Source organism: Triplophysa dalaica, chromosome 13 (genome assembly GCF_015846415.1).
Source record: "Triplophysa dalaica isolate WHDGS20190420 chromosome 13, ASM1584641v1, whole genome shotgun sequence".
Lineage (NCBI taxonomy): Eukaryota > Metazoa > Chordata > Actinopteri > Cypriniformes > Nemacheilidae > Triplophysa > Triplophysa dalaica.
This window is the reverse complement of record NC_079554.1, coordinates 2,065,171-2,080,862: the sequence shown is the minus strand read 5'-3', so window position 1 is coordinate 2,080,862 and position 15,692 is coordinate 2,065,171. Positions and strand designations below refer to the sequence as shown.

Here is a 15,692-nt window from a genome sequence, read left to right as displayed (position 1 = left end):
CGGCAGGAGCTGTCATTTAGGGGACATGATGAGAGTAGTGAATCATCCAACAAGGGAAATTACAGGGAGTTCACAGAAACATTGGCTAAATATGACTTGTCAAAATGACTTGATCTCTGCTCTTGCAGCCACCATTTCTGATCAGATCAGAGATGAAATTCAGGATGCTCCCTTTTTTGGATGGCAGGTGGATGAAACCACTGATATATCCTGCTGTGCCCAACTCTCTGTCATTGTTCACTATGTGGATAGTGCAGGTAAAATTCAGGAGCGCTTCATTGGATTTTTTGATGTTTCTGGGGGGCGAGATGCTCAGTCCGTTTTTGATGTTTTAAATGAGAACATGCAGGGCTACAATTTTAAGGATAAGCTTGTGGCACAGACCTATGATGGGGCTGCTGTCATGGCTTCAGCTCTCAATGGTCTGCAGGCCAAAATGAAAGCAATAGCCCCCAGTGCTATGTTTGTGCATTGCTATGCACACAGACTGAATCTGGTGCTGTCACAGGGGGCCAAATGCTTGCCTGAGTGCAGAATGTTTTTTGCATCACTCTCTGGGTTTGCCACATTTTTCTCAAAATCCACAAAGAGGACGTCTTTTCTGGAGTCTGCAGTCTGCTCAAGGTTGCCCAGAAACGCTCCTTCTCGATGGAATTTCACATCACGGATAGTGCGCACTGTGGCAAACAATTATGATGGCCTCCTGCAGACATTTGATAACATCATTGCAGATACGACAATGGATGTTGATACACTGGATTGTGCCAAAGGCTTTGTGAGGAAACTGGATAATTTTGAGTTTGTGTTCATGTTGTACACATATGAACAAATCTTCTCTGAGATTGATGTGGTCTTTGATATTATCCAGCAGAGAGCGATGGATGTTCTTTACTGCAAGAAAAGAATTGAGTCTCTTCTTGCATTTGTCAAAGAGAAGAATTTAGAGGGGGCTTTCCAAGCTGTTTATGCCAAAGCAGCAGATCTCACATCAGACCCAAGAGATGAGCCCATGAGAAAGCGCCGTCTGACTCAAATGCAGGATCCCCAAGAGCGCTACAGAAATCTGTACATGGCCATCCTTGATAACATCTTGGAGCAGATTCCTCGACGTTTTTTCAAATTTGGAAAGAATGCTTTTCTTAGAATTAGTCAATCCACGGAAATTTGATGACATGAGACAAGCATTTCCAGAGGAGGCCTTCCAAAGTGTCCTGAAAAGTTATGGCCATCAGTTTGATTCAGGGAGACTGAGGTCTGAACTTCAAGTCCTGTATTCAGATCAGGACTTGCAGAGTAACGGGGGAAAGCTGTGTGATTACTTGGTGTTCCTTAAAGACATGGAGTTAGACAGTGCAATGCCTCAGCTTTACAAACTGTTCTCATTAGTGGCAACAATTGGAGCTACATCTGCAGGTGTAGAAAGGAGCTTCTCCTGTTTAAAGCGGCTCAAGTCCTACACCCGTAACACAATGGGCCAAGGCCGTTTAAGCAGCCTAGCTGTGCTGGCCATTGAGAGGACACTGGTCAAGTCACTGGAAAAGGAACGTAGGGCAGAATTTACATATAAATAAATGGACAATTTTAAGATTTAGGCCGAAAATGAGCTTCCCTCTAACCCTCTTTAAAAGATCAGCAGCCGCCACTGGTATATACTTTGTTTATTTGGACACCCTCAGGGCGTTCATTTCGAAAACGAGCCCACGGGAAGGCCATATTTTACCGTGTTCATGGATCTGTCTTTCTGAGTTTTGTCTGATTTCTGTTTCTCGAGATTATCCGAATGGGAAACACGTTACAATATCAAGTCTGTTTGAGAAGTTTGAGAAACAAGTAAACACGCAACTTCTGTGTGTCTGTTTGTTTGTATAGAATAATAATTCATTTGTTTCTAAATCATTTTGAGTTTCACAATGGTCTAAGGTTTACGTTTTGTATAGCCTAACTAATGCATTTTAACTGTCAACATTATGTCGTTATGTTTATTGCACAGTAAGCAGTTTTATTCAGTTTGACTGATGTTGGTCTTCATACTAAATAACGCCATTTTCTGCATATCTTGATTTGTATCTAACCTTGATTTGTCAGACATATACTGTAGGCAATGATTAAACAAAATAACAGGGATAATTATCAAACGTTTAACCAAATCAATGATTTTAAAGGGTTAGGTTTATTTATTGTTTTGTTTCATTGATTAACCAATGTTTTACATATGAAGGGTTTGCTTCCAAAATGAGAAAGCTCCGTTTTTAAAGAATCATGTTTTATATAACGTTATCATGTTTAACTTATGTTTTATTGTGTTAGTTTGTGTTAGTTCGCTGTATGTTTTGAGTTATTATGGCTTAAATCGAAACAAACCAACTGCAGTTTGATTAATATTAATTGGAATGCACAATAACAAAGCATGATTTTAGAGTTAGGGGAGTTATCTCATTTTGGAACCAAACTCTTGGTAATATATCTTAGATATCTTAGATATATTAGATATAATAGATTTTTTTTCAACATACATCATTTTATTCAAAATTTGATGTGATTTGTTCTTTGTTAAGTCATGATTTGAGTATTGTTTACATAACTAGCTTTATACTTTTGACCATTTCTTTTAGAAAACACAAGGGCATCTTCTCCACGTGTTCTGAAGAGACTGAAGCAGTGCCTCCATCATGGTGTATGGACAAGTTTTTTACCACCAGAGCATTGAGGAAGATCTGGTTAACATCAACGTTGGAGGTATCCAGCACTTTCACACTTTGGAGGAGCTCTGTGTGTTTTGCTTCATGCAGGAGATGGAATACTGGGGCATTTGTGAGGCATGCCTGCTGTCTCGATTGGTTTCTGGAGCGAAAAGACGAGAAGGAAGAGAACTTGGTCTGTTCGTGAAGCGTCGTCCAGAGAGGTTCTGGTCATCGAGGATGATATGGACTTTGAGGGCACGTGGTGCTCAGATATACATAGGTTACTGTGGCGAACACTTGAAGATCCCAATTACTCCAGAAGTTCGAAAGGCGTCGCATTGTGCTCGGTCATGGTCGTTCTGACCTCCATCGTGGCCATGTGTGTCCACAGTGTGTCCGAATTCCGGCACATTGATAACGAGTATTCTGCACTGGCCTGTTTGGAGTTGATCTGTATTATTTTCTTCTCGGTGGAGTTCGCCTTGCGGGTGGTCGCTGCTCCTCGGCTGTGGAGGTTTTTGGGAGATCCTTTGGATATGATCGACATTACTTCCATCTTGCCATCCTTGCCTTCGAAGGTTTGGACGAGGAGGACACGGAGGACACCCAAGGTCTAGTCAATATCGGACAAGTGGTTCAGGTTCTCCGGTTGATGAGGGCATTCAGGGTCCTGAAGCTCGCGAGACATTCAGAAGGCATGAGAGCCTTGGGGGAAATGCTGATACATTGCCACCATGAGGTGGATCTTCTCGTTCTTTTCATTACCGTTGGAATATCGTTCTTCTCAACGTTGATCTACTATACCGAGAAGGAGGACGCTTCGTCCAAGATGTCTTCCATTCCTTATTGTTGGTGGTGGACCATTGTTTCCATGACAACAGTGGGCTACGGAGATGTGTATCCACAGACAGCGACCGGGAGAATAGTAGCTAGCCTTTGCATTCTCTGTGGTCTGCTGGTTGTTTTCTTACCCATTACCACAATCATGAACAACTTTTCTAAATATTTAGTGAGAAATAATGCAAAAAGGTGCATCATAATAAACTTTGCCACCTTACCAATTGCTTTAATAAGTTAGTTATGATATGTGACCCTTGACAACAATACCAGTCCTTAGTAGCAGGTGTATTTTTGTAGCAATAGCCAACAATATATTGTATGGCTTAAAAATATCACATTTTTTTTAATGCCAAAAATCATTAGGATATTAAAGGTCTGATGAACTGGGCTTGCTTATTGTTTTATTCTGTTATATGAGGTCGAATTATGACGTTCGCGTGGTTTTTACATCAAAATCAATAACTGATGGGCTATTTTCTACCCAGGCTAGCTCTGCAAACGCTCGCATTGAAGACACTTGGAAGTAGATGCCCACCGCTTTGATTAAACCTCATGTTCCATGAAGATACAGTGAGGGAAATAATTATTTGATGCCCTGCTGATCCTGTAAGTTTGCCTGCCTACAATGGAATGAAAAGTTTATAATTTCTATGGTAGCTTTATTTTAACTGATAGAGACACAAAAAAGAAATCAGGAAAAATTGTATATAAAGGCTATGAATTGGATTTCAATTTATTGTGGCATAGCGTGTTTTCCAATAGTTTTCTTTCTAACTGTGGTCATTCAACCCATAAAGCTTAGAATTTCTGCTTTGGGGTTCATCTACTATCCACAACGGAGGCCTAATTACGCCGGAAAGAAAATAGAGACCGTTAAAACAAACCTGTTTCTTCTTAGCAATGGCCTTCTACAGCGCCTCTGATGGACGACTTAAAGGAGTTTTTTTGTTTTGCAACCTCACATTACTGAGTTTAAAATAGTTTTTCTGCCAAATATTGGCATATCCTCATGAACTATACATCAATCGAAAGTTCATTTATTAAGGGGTCCGGGTGATACATAAATCTAAATTTTGTGCTCCGGAGTCACGTAAGCTTCTCTTTAAAACAAAGCCATTGACAAAAGTGTCATGTTTTTTTTCTTGTGACTACCAGAAATATGATGCAGGAGATCCTAAATCCTCATGTTACCAAAAACACACATGACATTTATAACAGCAATATATACAGCAAAGTTATAATCTAATAAACCTGGACATGATGATCAGGTTCCTGATGTGAATTTTCATTTCTAATGCACATGAAATATTCATTTTCGAGAGAAAGAGATCCTTAAGACATTAAACTGGCACAGCTATGTTTATATCTGCATAAATGACTGTAGAAGAGCATGACTGACCAATCAGATTCAAGTTTTTCAGAGGTCCATGACAAAACAATTTTACATTTTCCAATCACTTGATCACATGTCAACTCCAGACTGTAGAATAGAAAAAAAAACATGGAATTGGCAGTGGATCACTTTTCCTTTAAAATTGGCACACTTTATGGTCAAATGATCAAAGAAAAGCAGGCAGAACAAGAGGAAACCACAAAATACTTTGCTTTCTTCAAAAAAGTTTAATAGGAGTTCTATGTACAACAATTGATCATAGTTAATATTCAATTATTCAAAGAGGCAGATCGATCAAATCTGAAAATAGGAAAAATACTGAAGCAAAACTAAGACAGCAGAGGAAGGACAAACCTTTCACATAAACCTCATCTGCCAAAAACCCCAACAGTTCATATTTATAGATATGAATATGACCCGAAAAAAATATAAACAAAAAGCCAAATTAATCGTACAAATACCAAACTATTTGTAAAATGCCAAAACAACTAACAGCAATGAAACATCAAATCATACATTCATTTTTTTTACGATCCTGCATGCTGTCATATCTTTAAAATAATCTTGACAAAGCTGAAATTAAAACCCTATTTAAACTAGGCATATATTCATTTATTCATATATGTATTTTCTTAAATAAATAATGTATATTTGGCATTAGATTCGTCCTCGTTATTGATATATTTAATGATTCAAAACAAGTTGGAAGTCAACAACTCATTATTATAGCCTATTTCATACTTAACGAGAGGTCTCACATATTACAACCACTTTACTTGAGATGTGCTGTAAAACAATTGAAAATGCCTCCCCTTTACAAATAAACCATGGGAAACAAAATGTTTATTATTCTGGGGTCACGGTAAACCTTTCGGGGGAAATAAATCTGCCGAGAAACCCCATCATCCTTAAAGCATCCGTTAAATGAGGAATCATTACTTTTATACGTAACCTACCAGTAAAGCAAGGATGTCAAATGATGTCCGTCATGATCATGTAATCCTTCAGGTTATTGCTGGACAGGCAGCGAAACATTCAAACGTCTACACAGCCCAAACCGCATTCAGCTGCCTACAATACTACCACGATTTCTGTACAGAGAAGCTTGGAATAACTTGAATAAAAATGAACGGATGGAAGGGGAAGAGAGCAATTGGTATATAATTTACGCGGTTATTTTGTAATTACGGTTATGCCAGAAAAGAAATTTGCGACAAAGGTGTACACTACAGTGTAGGCCTTTACACTACTGACCACGTTGTGTTTATGTGTGTGTTTTGATTGTCGTGGTAAAACCTGCCCGCGCCTTTATGAAACCAACTCTTTGACAAATTGAAGCACCAGTTTTTAACCTCTCAAACGTCTCATTCATGGATGTTTACATTGTTTCACATTTTCAGTTTCAGTAAAAGAAATGGCAGCATTGTTCATAGAACAATAGCCGTCGTTGCATTAGGAGGATTTGACCCTCGAAGAGGAGAATCGTAAACTAGCGAAACATATTAAAGGGCTTCCCTGCAGAACGGTAAACTTCAGGTGGCATGTTTTTTTTGTCATGATGTACAGTGTTTGACATGTGGTTTTAGATATCATCGGCGGCCGCAAAGTAGAATATTTTAAGGGCATAAGGTTTGTAAAGAATTTGTTTTACAGTTTATTTGCCATCAGGAAACTAAAAAGATTTGCATTGTGTCCCAACTTAAAGGAACGGTTCTACCAAAAAATAAAATTCTGTCATCATTTACTCACCCTCGAGTTGTTCCATATCTGTATGAATGTCTTTGTTCTGTTGAACAAAACAGAAGATACTTTTAAGAATGTAGGAAAGCAGTTCTGGGGCACCATTGACTACATACCTGTCAGTTTTCCTACTATGGTAGTCAATGGTGTCCCAGAACTGTTTGGTTACAAGCGTCTTCTCTGTGTTCATCAATACAAAGAAATTTATACCGATTTGGAACAACTCGAGGGTGAGTAAACGATGACAGAAGATTTATTTTAAGGTGAACTGTTCCTTAAACCAGACTTCATTAGCTTAGCAATGAAGATCCACAAGTAAGACCAGTACCAAACTCTTTTCAGCAGGGTTGCAAAGTTGTTCCTTAATAAAAGGTTTTCACAATAAATGGGCATAAAAATTTGTTTCCGTTAATAAATGTCTCTTCTGAAATTCAGAAAGTCCGACTAGAGCTGCTGCATAGTAGAAAAGCAGGACAGATCGCTCTGTTTGCTCCGAACCGACCGCGTTAGCGTCCTGCCGTTGATACCACACGTTAAGAGGTAATAACACCACGTGCCTGCCATGTATTTATACACTATTGCACCTTCTGGCAAGTCTGGTAAAGTATGTGAGCGTGACGCTGGCCAAGAGCGTCGGTCTTATGCTGTATTAGATTTTGTAGAGATGAACGAGCCCTCTTGAGTCTGTCGTATAGAATGATAGAAGTCAAAACTGAAGTGCTTTCATAACTCTTCAGGTTAGTTCACGCTGCCCGAAAATGTAGACAAACTCATCAGAAGATACACGTTTGTTGGGCAATGTGAACTAGCCTTTAGGCCTAAATCCACGGCTGTAGCTGTCAGGGTGTAGGCTGGAAAGGATTCTGGAAAGGCCCCACAACAAAACATTTTGTTAAGTAGGCCAGAGCACCATACTGTACAGACGGAGGGTCCGGGAATCCTTTAGATACAGCCCGGCTTCCACACGGATCAATAATTTCCCAATATTTACACTCGACACGTCACTATCACGCGGTCCTGCTCAAACACAGAACTTGCACACAATAATCCAAAACATAAAACTCAAATCCTCACAATATCAGTCAAATGTCATCTGCTGGTCAATGATCCACCGGTCATGCATCGACACCTCCGGGCTCTAAAATGATCTGTAATGCATGAAACGTCCCAAATCACGTGAAAAAATACACCAGTCCTTAAATTTCATGCAAGTCGTTTTTAAGTCTTCATCACTGATTATAAGGCACCTATGGATGTTTCCACCTTTTATAAATCACTGAAATCTGCTAGATCTCTTCTCAAATAAAAAACGTCAGACACATGGCACGTGTCAAGCGATGGCACTCCATTTCTGAAATGTCTAAAACTACATTTACAAAAGCAGCGATACATCTATATCACAACTTTTCAGAACGACCCCAACACAATATTCTTTGTTCGATATCTTAAAACAGGGCTCACGTTTGTGTTTGAGGATTTGGGAAATGTACTCTTAAAGGGACAGTACCTGGAAAAAGAACAATCACCTTCATGCCAATTTTAGTCTGTTGCTTTAATGAAGTTATTGTTTGTTTAGCTAATATAATGTGGATCATTTCAAGCACTTTTATACTTTGATGGTGCTTTTTGTCTTTTTGAAATGTGACAGCCAGTCCCCATTGACTTTATTATTAACGTGACGGCCTAGGTCCCCATTCATTTATGTGACAGCCCCAGTCCCCATTGACTTCCATTATATGCAAAAAGAGGTCAGGACACTTTTTTAGTTCACCTTATGTGTTCTACAGAGAAAATAAATACATTTGTAAAAACTTGGGGAAATGGTAGAATTTTTTCTTTTTCTTTAAATAGGGCTAATCTTATAAACATGAATTGTCCAGACATAAATATCCAACAAATCATTTAGGAAAAATACATCTGTTCCATGTCACATTTCAACCGTTATGTATTTCTATAAAATGTGCAAGATGGCAACTGTACTTGTATGTTGTTAGCAGCAGTTGTTAGCATGATGTCTGCAAAAACACGTTTCCACCTTTACCACAAATTTCGGTCTGTACCAATTGGAAGGCTCTGGTTGGTTCTGTAATTTTTTTTTTCTTAACGCTCTTCAAAACCACAACAGCAATACTGAGCCACAACATCATTACACTACACTACCTATTGAACATTATTTTTCTTAAAGAGATCATCACATTTCTGCTGCTCATCCGGCACCTCCACTGTATTCTTATTCAACATCTTATTTTTTTGCTGGGTCCCCAAAGCTATGGACCACAAGTGAAGGTAGGACCAAAGATGGTCCAGTAAACAAAGACTCCACCTATCTACTCACCCTAATATCATTCTTAACAAAAATTCATTTTAAACAGCAGAATTTCTACGTTTTTTCATATGATGAAAGGCTTGAATTTCAAATCTTCCAGAAGCAGAGCCAAAACTGGACTTAAAGTAAGAATTCAAGCTCTCAAATACACTTGGTGAAAAGAAAATAAATTGTTATAGTTTGATTAAGTGCAGGGTAACATTTTTGTAAATGTTTGAAGTAGTACTGATGGTTTTAAAGCAACAACATACAAACGTTATTGCGCATGCTTTTGTGGTCAAAATTGAGTTATTTCTGATAACAAGCAAAATAAATATCAAGTAAATTACATTATCTGGCAAATTAAAAGTATGTCTAGACAGTGAGTAGTATTTTGGGTTGCAACAAAGTTGCAAGTTATTTAATACATTTAATTTCCAGTAAAATGCAACAAATTGTTTATTTAATAGAATTATTATACAATAAAATATTAATATTATTTATATAAATTCAATTAAATTGAACAGTAAAATTATTAGCCACTAGCCAGACCGATCAACGAACTGAAAGGTAACTTCAGGCCAGACGCATGTGTCCGATAAAACAGTTTATAGATTATTGTAGGCTTACTTCCTTCCTAAAAAAGACCAAATGTTTTCAAAAGTGTCTGAATGACATAAAGGTGAGTAAATGATCATCTTTGTATCCTCCTAACCCAACTGTAAGATCACTACAGAATACATCCGCTATTCCACGAACAACGGTTTGGACTGAGTTGACCTCCACTATGAAAACTTTGTTGGCGTTCCTTTACCGTTTCATTTTTTGCAAGAGCAGGGCATTACATTCACAAGGCTTTTTGCTTAAGATGCTGTAAGGCTGCCAGGTAAAGGAAATAGCTCAAAAGCTGGGGATTGCCGCCCGCTTTGCCTTTACGAGTGTACAGTAAGCTGCAGTTACGCTAGAGGAGAATAAACAGCACTGCTAGCGACGTAGCAGATGACCTGGGACGTTACGCTTGGAGCCGAACATCTGAATCCTTGTTATGCACAGATGTGGGGAAATTACAATTCAACGTTGTGCCAGTAAAGTGATAAATAAATGCAACCGTCGTATTTACAAGCGAACTAATGTTTCTTTGAGAAATAAAAAGAAAATTGCTGCCGCCCAACCAGCTCCCTCTGTCCCACACAAAGGTCTCGGCCTCAGAGTCGTAAAGCATTTTGTGCGAATGCTGAAAAGTGTGGTATACAAAAAATATCCAACACAAAAGAAACGTGTTTCTTTTCTCTACCAGTACCGTTATGCATTGAGACACTATGTTAAACCTCCCTTTAAAAAGTCCACAGGTGGTTCATAGTGCCGTGCAGAAAGGAGAGGAAGGGGCATCTACGTTTTAGAGTATAAAGCAGCACCATTTACAGTAATATTATTAAAGTTTCTTATGCACCTTTATATGTCACAGACTACCTTGAGGAAGATTGGTGTTATAAATACTTCTCTGTAAATGTTATAGTGTGAAACCGACGGTCGGGCGATGAGAGTCGAAGCTTTTACTGTATGACTGAATGATATCAAGGCCTATCTTATGGGCTGACTCATAGAATCACAGGATCTATAAGTGCAGATTAGTCCGGGACTCGACCTAACTTTTGCCCTTTGTCAAGCCCTAAAATGCCAGAAGCAAAACCTTCATGTAATCGCCACGGGAACAATATCGTGAGGGTCCAGATCGACATTTCCGTTGGAAATGCAATAGAATTACACCTGCTTTGCACAATGTTATGTAAAGAGACTTTGCGTCATTTCATTTTCAAAAGTGTAATCCTAATTTTTCTTATTTCAAATCTAAACCGACCATGTTAATTTACGTTTAGAGTCATTTTCTTGCGTATTCTATTTGAGATGAACTGATAATGCTGTGACATTTATTTTTGTGCCAATAGGAAAGAATTCACTTGGTTTCCGTGACTACGCCGCAGGCTATGCTTTGTTACCGCCTCTAAACATACTCAAATTAAAACCGGCCTGCAGTAGCTTCAGGTCTTGCAGTGCATATGCTGCTGTGACCCGTTTGCATTGAGGCATATATATATATACTGTATATAAATCCACCACTGTTCTCAGCTCACGCCAGATGTGCGTCGTGAAGGACGTCAGATGCATGTCGGTGGAGGTCTGACATGGAGCAGAATGGATGTACCCTGTTGGTGAAGCGTTTTTGGCGTAGCTGGACGCACGCGTGTGAGTTTCATAAGCGGGTTTGGGCCTCTGGGATGTAGATCTCTATACTGTCGGCCCTCTCCGTAGCTGAGTCCTGACGGAATGACGCAGCCCGTTTCGCAGCCATAAGCCTGCGGCGAGCCTCCTGTCTCTGACGGTCCTGCAGGTCTAAGGAGCGCTCGCGCATGATGCCACGACCTTTAGGAGGCCTCTTCGACACAGGAGGCGGCCATTTCTTTCCTAAAAAATTGAGGGCACATGTTTTAACATTCGTTGATTAATATTGACATATTTTCATCATCAAATTTCACTGCAAAAAAACAACCCAAACAAAAAGTATCGATATTTTTTCAGTAATAATATCGAAGCTACATTTTTAATGACAAAAAAGGATGAATATAAGAAAGCAACAATCTGTATTTATTATTTTTATTTATTTAATTGGTTAAAAATCAGTTAACATACACATTACCTTACTCTGATTTAATTTGTAAAAAATATTTTATTATGATCTATTATGTTATTTATAATTATTAACATTTTTATAATAATTAATATTATTTCAAGCATAAACCTTTACATAATTAACATGTTTAAAAAACAATTAGCCAGTGGAATGAAAATAAGTCCTAGGTCCTATTATGTAATATTGCTTTAGGAATATTTCTGTATTTTTAGTGGCACACAAGACAAAACTACTGGTTAAGAAAATGATTTTGCTTCTGTAGTATTTGAACTGACAGTCAGTGATGGTGCACTGACCTTCTTCTCTGGACTCTCTAGTATCCTCCAATCATTGCTCTTGATTTGCTGCAGCTCATCAAACTTGGCAGTGACATCATCGATGGAGAGCTGCAGGAGATCCCAAAATCCAGCCAGGTCCTGAGCCGTGGGCCGAGGCATGGCACTAGGGTCCTGCACAAAACCACACCCAAAATATAATACATCAGTAATAAACAGTTGCAAAGCAAACATCCCAGCACTTAAAAACAACAACATGAGAAATCAAATAATAATGCTGATCACTTTTGTTTATTACTGTGACACAAAAGTAGAATTATGAGATCCATCAGCAGAGGTCACTGTAATCCAACTTTACTCTGAACAAACAGTCTATATTACAGGCACACGGTTGGTGTTTATATTAAAACAGCACTATAAAATACCAAAATACTTTTAGAAATAAATGTGCTATCCAGCTGTCTTAGATCACTAGTACAAACATTTTTTCGTTCAATTTACTATGCGCATATTCACAAATCAAATGTCTATATGTCCAGTATTTCATTTAAAAATAAAAAAAGAAGAAAAGGAATACAGATCTTTAGGTCTATAATTTACAACTCATTTTACGAAGTACATTCTTTTGTAAATTAGATAACATAAATGTAACATTAACAGGTTTAATATTAATGATTTACTTACATTTCAATAATGACTAGCAAACAAAATCTATTGTAAAATATTTCAAAATCAGTATTTGTAACTTTTCAGAATTCTAAAACTTTATTATTATTATAGTTATGTTATAGTTATGACATGCTATGTCATAATGTTATTTATTTGTACATTTTTTATGTTGACATATAAGATTATTAGGTAACACTACATTAAGGTGCTATTTCTTAACAATTAGTAAATGCATTAGCCAACATGAACCAACAATGAACAACAGTTCTCCAGCACTTTTAAATATTAACTCATGTTAATTTCAGCATTTACTAATACATTATTAAAATCAAATGTTGTTTACACTGTTAACATCAGTTAATGCACCGTGAACTAACAAAAAAGCTGTATTAACATGAACCACATTGACAAGGATTAATTCATGCTGAAAATCTAAATTGTTCATTGTTAGTTAATGTTAGCTAACGCATTTACTAATGCCACTAACAGGACCTTCTTGTAAAGTGTAACCAGATTATTTTACTTTTATTTTAGTTTTCTGTTTATGATTATAATTTTAAAGCCTTAAACTTATTTTAGTTTATTTCTAAAATGTAAAATGTTCAGTTATTTTAGTTTTCCTTTAATTATTTTAATTAAGAGAGAGAAAGAGAGAGGGAGAGAGAGAGAGAGAGAGAGAGAGGGAGAGAGAGAGAGAGAGAGAGAGAGAGGGGGAGAGAAAGAGAGAGAGAGAGAGAGAGAGAGAGAGCACACAAACACTGACAATAAACAAACCATTTAAAGAGCCATTTGAACACCTAACAATCACAGACATGTCAGTTACAATTACACTAACATCTCATGAAGTGTGTTTTTTTAGACAAAAATATAACTGACAATTCAACAATTGCATACGTTTATAAACAAATTTTGATATATAGTCTGTTAAAACGGCATAATGAATCTGTATTGACAGAACGTCACATTGGCAGATGTGTTAGAGACAAGCATTCATGTTTATCTCATGGGAACAGCAGAAATGTAACATACCAGATTTTGCTGACACAACCAGTAAAACTGCTGGAATTTCTGGGACATGAGGAGGTGAGCACTGCCCACGGCACTCCGGATCTTCCCAAGAACTGCAATAAATTATTAGATTATCAAAATTGAAATTAAAAGAAGTGAAATTTACTGACTTCATCACTTCATAACTGTGTGTGCATGTAAGATGAGTTTTGTATGTTTCTGTGATGTCCTGCCCACTTACTCTCCTCTGTCAGGTCATGCTCTTCTGCTTCACGCTCCATATCTTTACACCAGCCCTCCAAGCGTTTGGTCTCACTGTGGAGAAGCTGCATGAACCAGCTGCCGTCACGCCGGAGGGGCGACACACGGCCGGGTTCGGCTGCTTCGTGAGAGGGTTCCACCAGCCAGGGTTCGGGCTGCGGGCTGGACGGCCCACTGGAGGGTCGGTAATCCTCGCGGTAACTGAAGAGACCCTGCGTCCGTACGGTTCGCACCACGTTGTATTGTGTCGGTGTACTGGGTTCGGAGTGCCGCTGGAATCCTCCAAATTGCAGACTCTTGTCTTCTGTGGAAGGGAACCCCTCCAACTCTAAATCTGCTTGAACTGCAGTCGTCACGCTGTTGGATCGTTTGAAGCGCCCGAGTCTGAAAGAGCACAGACAGCAGGTATAACAGCAAGTAAATCCTCAGAAATATGTCCCTTGTGTTTTCCAAATAAATAAAAATGGAATGCTGGGCTTAATTACTTCCATATTAACTATGTTTGTTTACCTTTTCATCAACCTTTTCAGCTTTATTTGCTTTACTGAGCTACCGGTCTATAAATAACTATTCATTTGCAATGACCTTGTTTACTCCTGTACTAGTTTCATGACATTTAGTGTAAAATGACAAAAAGTTGGCATCAATTTAAAATTTTGTTTATTTTCAGTTTTTCACATAATATTTAGGCCTTTTTTTGGTTTTAGTAAACAGAAATGTTTTAATAGTTATAATTTTCGTAAACGAATAATATACAAGAAAAAAATACATCCGGCTTTCATGTAAAGATCCGAGTAGGGTTTAAATAATAAATACAAATAAATACAAATAAAATATAGCTTGAAAGTAGTGTTTATTTAGTAAACTTACCGCTTCTCATCCTCCACCTGGATGCCTACAGAATGATATTGTGGGAGACCTTTACTGTCTGTTTCAGAGTCTGTAGCCGCTTCCACCTGAAGAATTTATGAGTAAAGCAATAGAGTGAGTGAACAATATATTACAAACACTAAAGGTATTTGAGGCATTTGAACCAGAGCAGTAACATAATATAGCTGCAGGCACCAAATATGGGCCAAGCACAAACACGGCACCTTCAGCAATTGCATCTTTATACTCTTTGTATGATTCATTTCAAAATGACAGAGTATTGACAAAGTATTGTCAAGACAAAATTCCTATTATCAGCGTGTTCATGAAAACAAAATTGAAAGCAAAATTCAATGCAGTTTTTGTTTTATGGTGGTAAATGTTGGTCAGGTAGGTATTTAAGCCATCGTCATCACTGCACTTGACATGGTCCAAATGTCAGTAGAAGATGTCGAAATGTTAAGGCAACTTTGATCATCTGGTGGCATTTGGAGAGATTGTACATTTTATTACTTTTTATCATACTCTATACTGCAATGGGATGCCATAGACAAGACACCTAGACAACGGCAGTAGAATAAAAGAAAACCTAACAGATAAAACAAGAGTTTCACAGCTGTGCTTGGCGTTTAATAATAGAAGTGTCATTGCAGTGTGAAAGCAATACAATGTGTTGTGGAAGGCTTGAAGGCACACATTTATTCTTTACTTAGTCATTGTAAAAAACATTCTTAACCAAATGAATTTCCCTAGGTTTTACTCTAACTCAGCTTACTCTTGATTCAACCTTCTTAAGGGCACAATGGAAATTTCAATGTTTCCTCCAGATTCTGCATACAAATGTATGAATCCTGTACCAGTGCATTCTGATTCTGATTATAGACCCTAAATCAAAACATAATGGATGATGGATTCAGTTGTGTGTGTTGAGCAGTTTGGCAATTTATCACGTTTCAAAATG

At 37.9% G+C, this 15,692-nt stretch overlaps 2 protein-coding genes across 2 annotated transcripts in view; one reads left to right on the top strand and one right to left on the bottom strand.

Moving 5' to 3' along the window:
* The first annotated feature begins 2,669 nt into the window (after positions 1–2,669).
* kcns3b (potassium voltage-gated channel, delayed-rectifier, subfamily S, member 3b) lies at positions 2,670–3,759 on the top strand. Its single transcript, XM_056764694.1, is given in 4 exon segments — positions 2,670–2,815; positions 2,817–2,870; positions 2,872–3,242; positions 3,245–3,759. Coding segments are annotated over 4 exon segments (1,086 nt in total).
* A 1,393-nt stretch (positions 3,760–5,152) lies between these two features.
* The window catches only part of LOC130434077 (disks large-associated protein 2-like), a 66,447-nt gene continuing 55,907 nt past the window's right edge, over positions 5,153–15,692 (bottom strand). The window contains exons 8-12 of the mRNA XM_056763970.1: positions 14,732–14,817; positions 13,842–14,245; positions 13,622–13,713; positions 11,941–12,097; positions 5,153–11,422 (exon numbers count right to left, since the gene is read on the bottom strand). Of these exons, the coding sequence (XP_056619948.1) occupies positions 11,211–11,422; positions 11,941–12,097; positions 13,622–13,713; positions 13,842–14,245; positions 14,732–14,817 (951 nt within the window). The 3' untranslated portion in view covers positions 5,153–11,210. The remainder of the gene's footprint in view (positions 11,423–11,940; positions 12,098–13,621; positions 13,714–13,841; positions 14,246–14,731; positions 14,818–15,692) is intronic.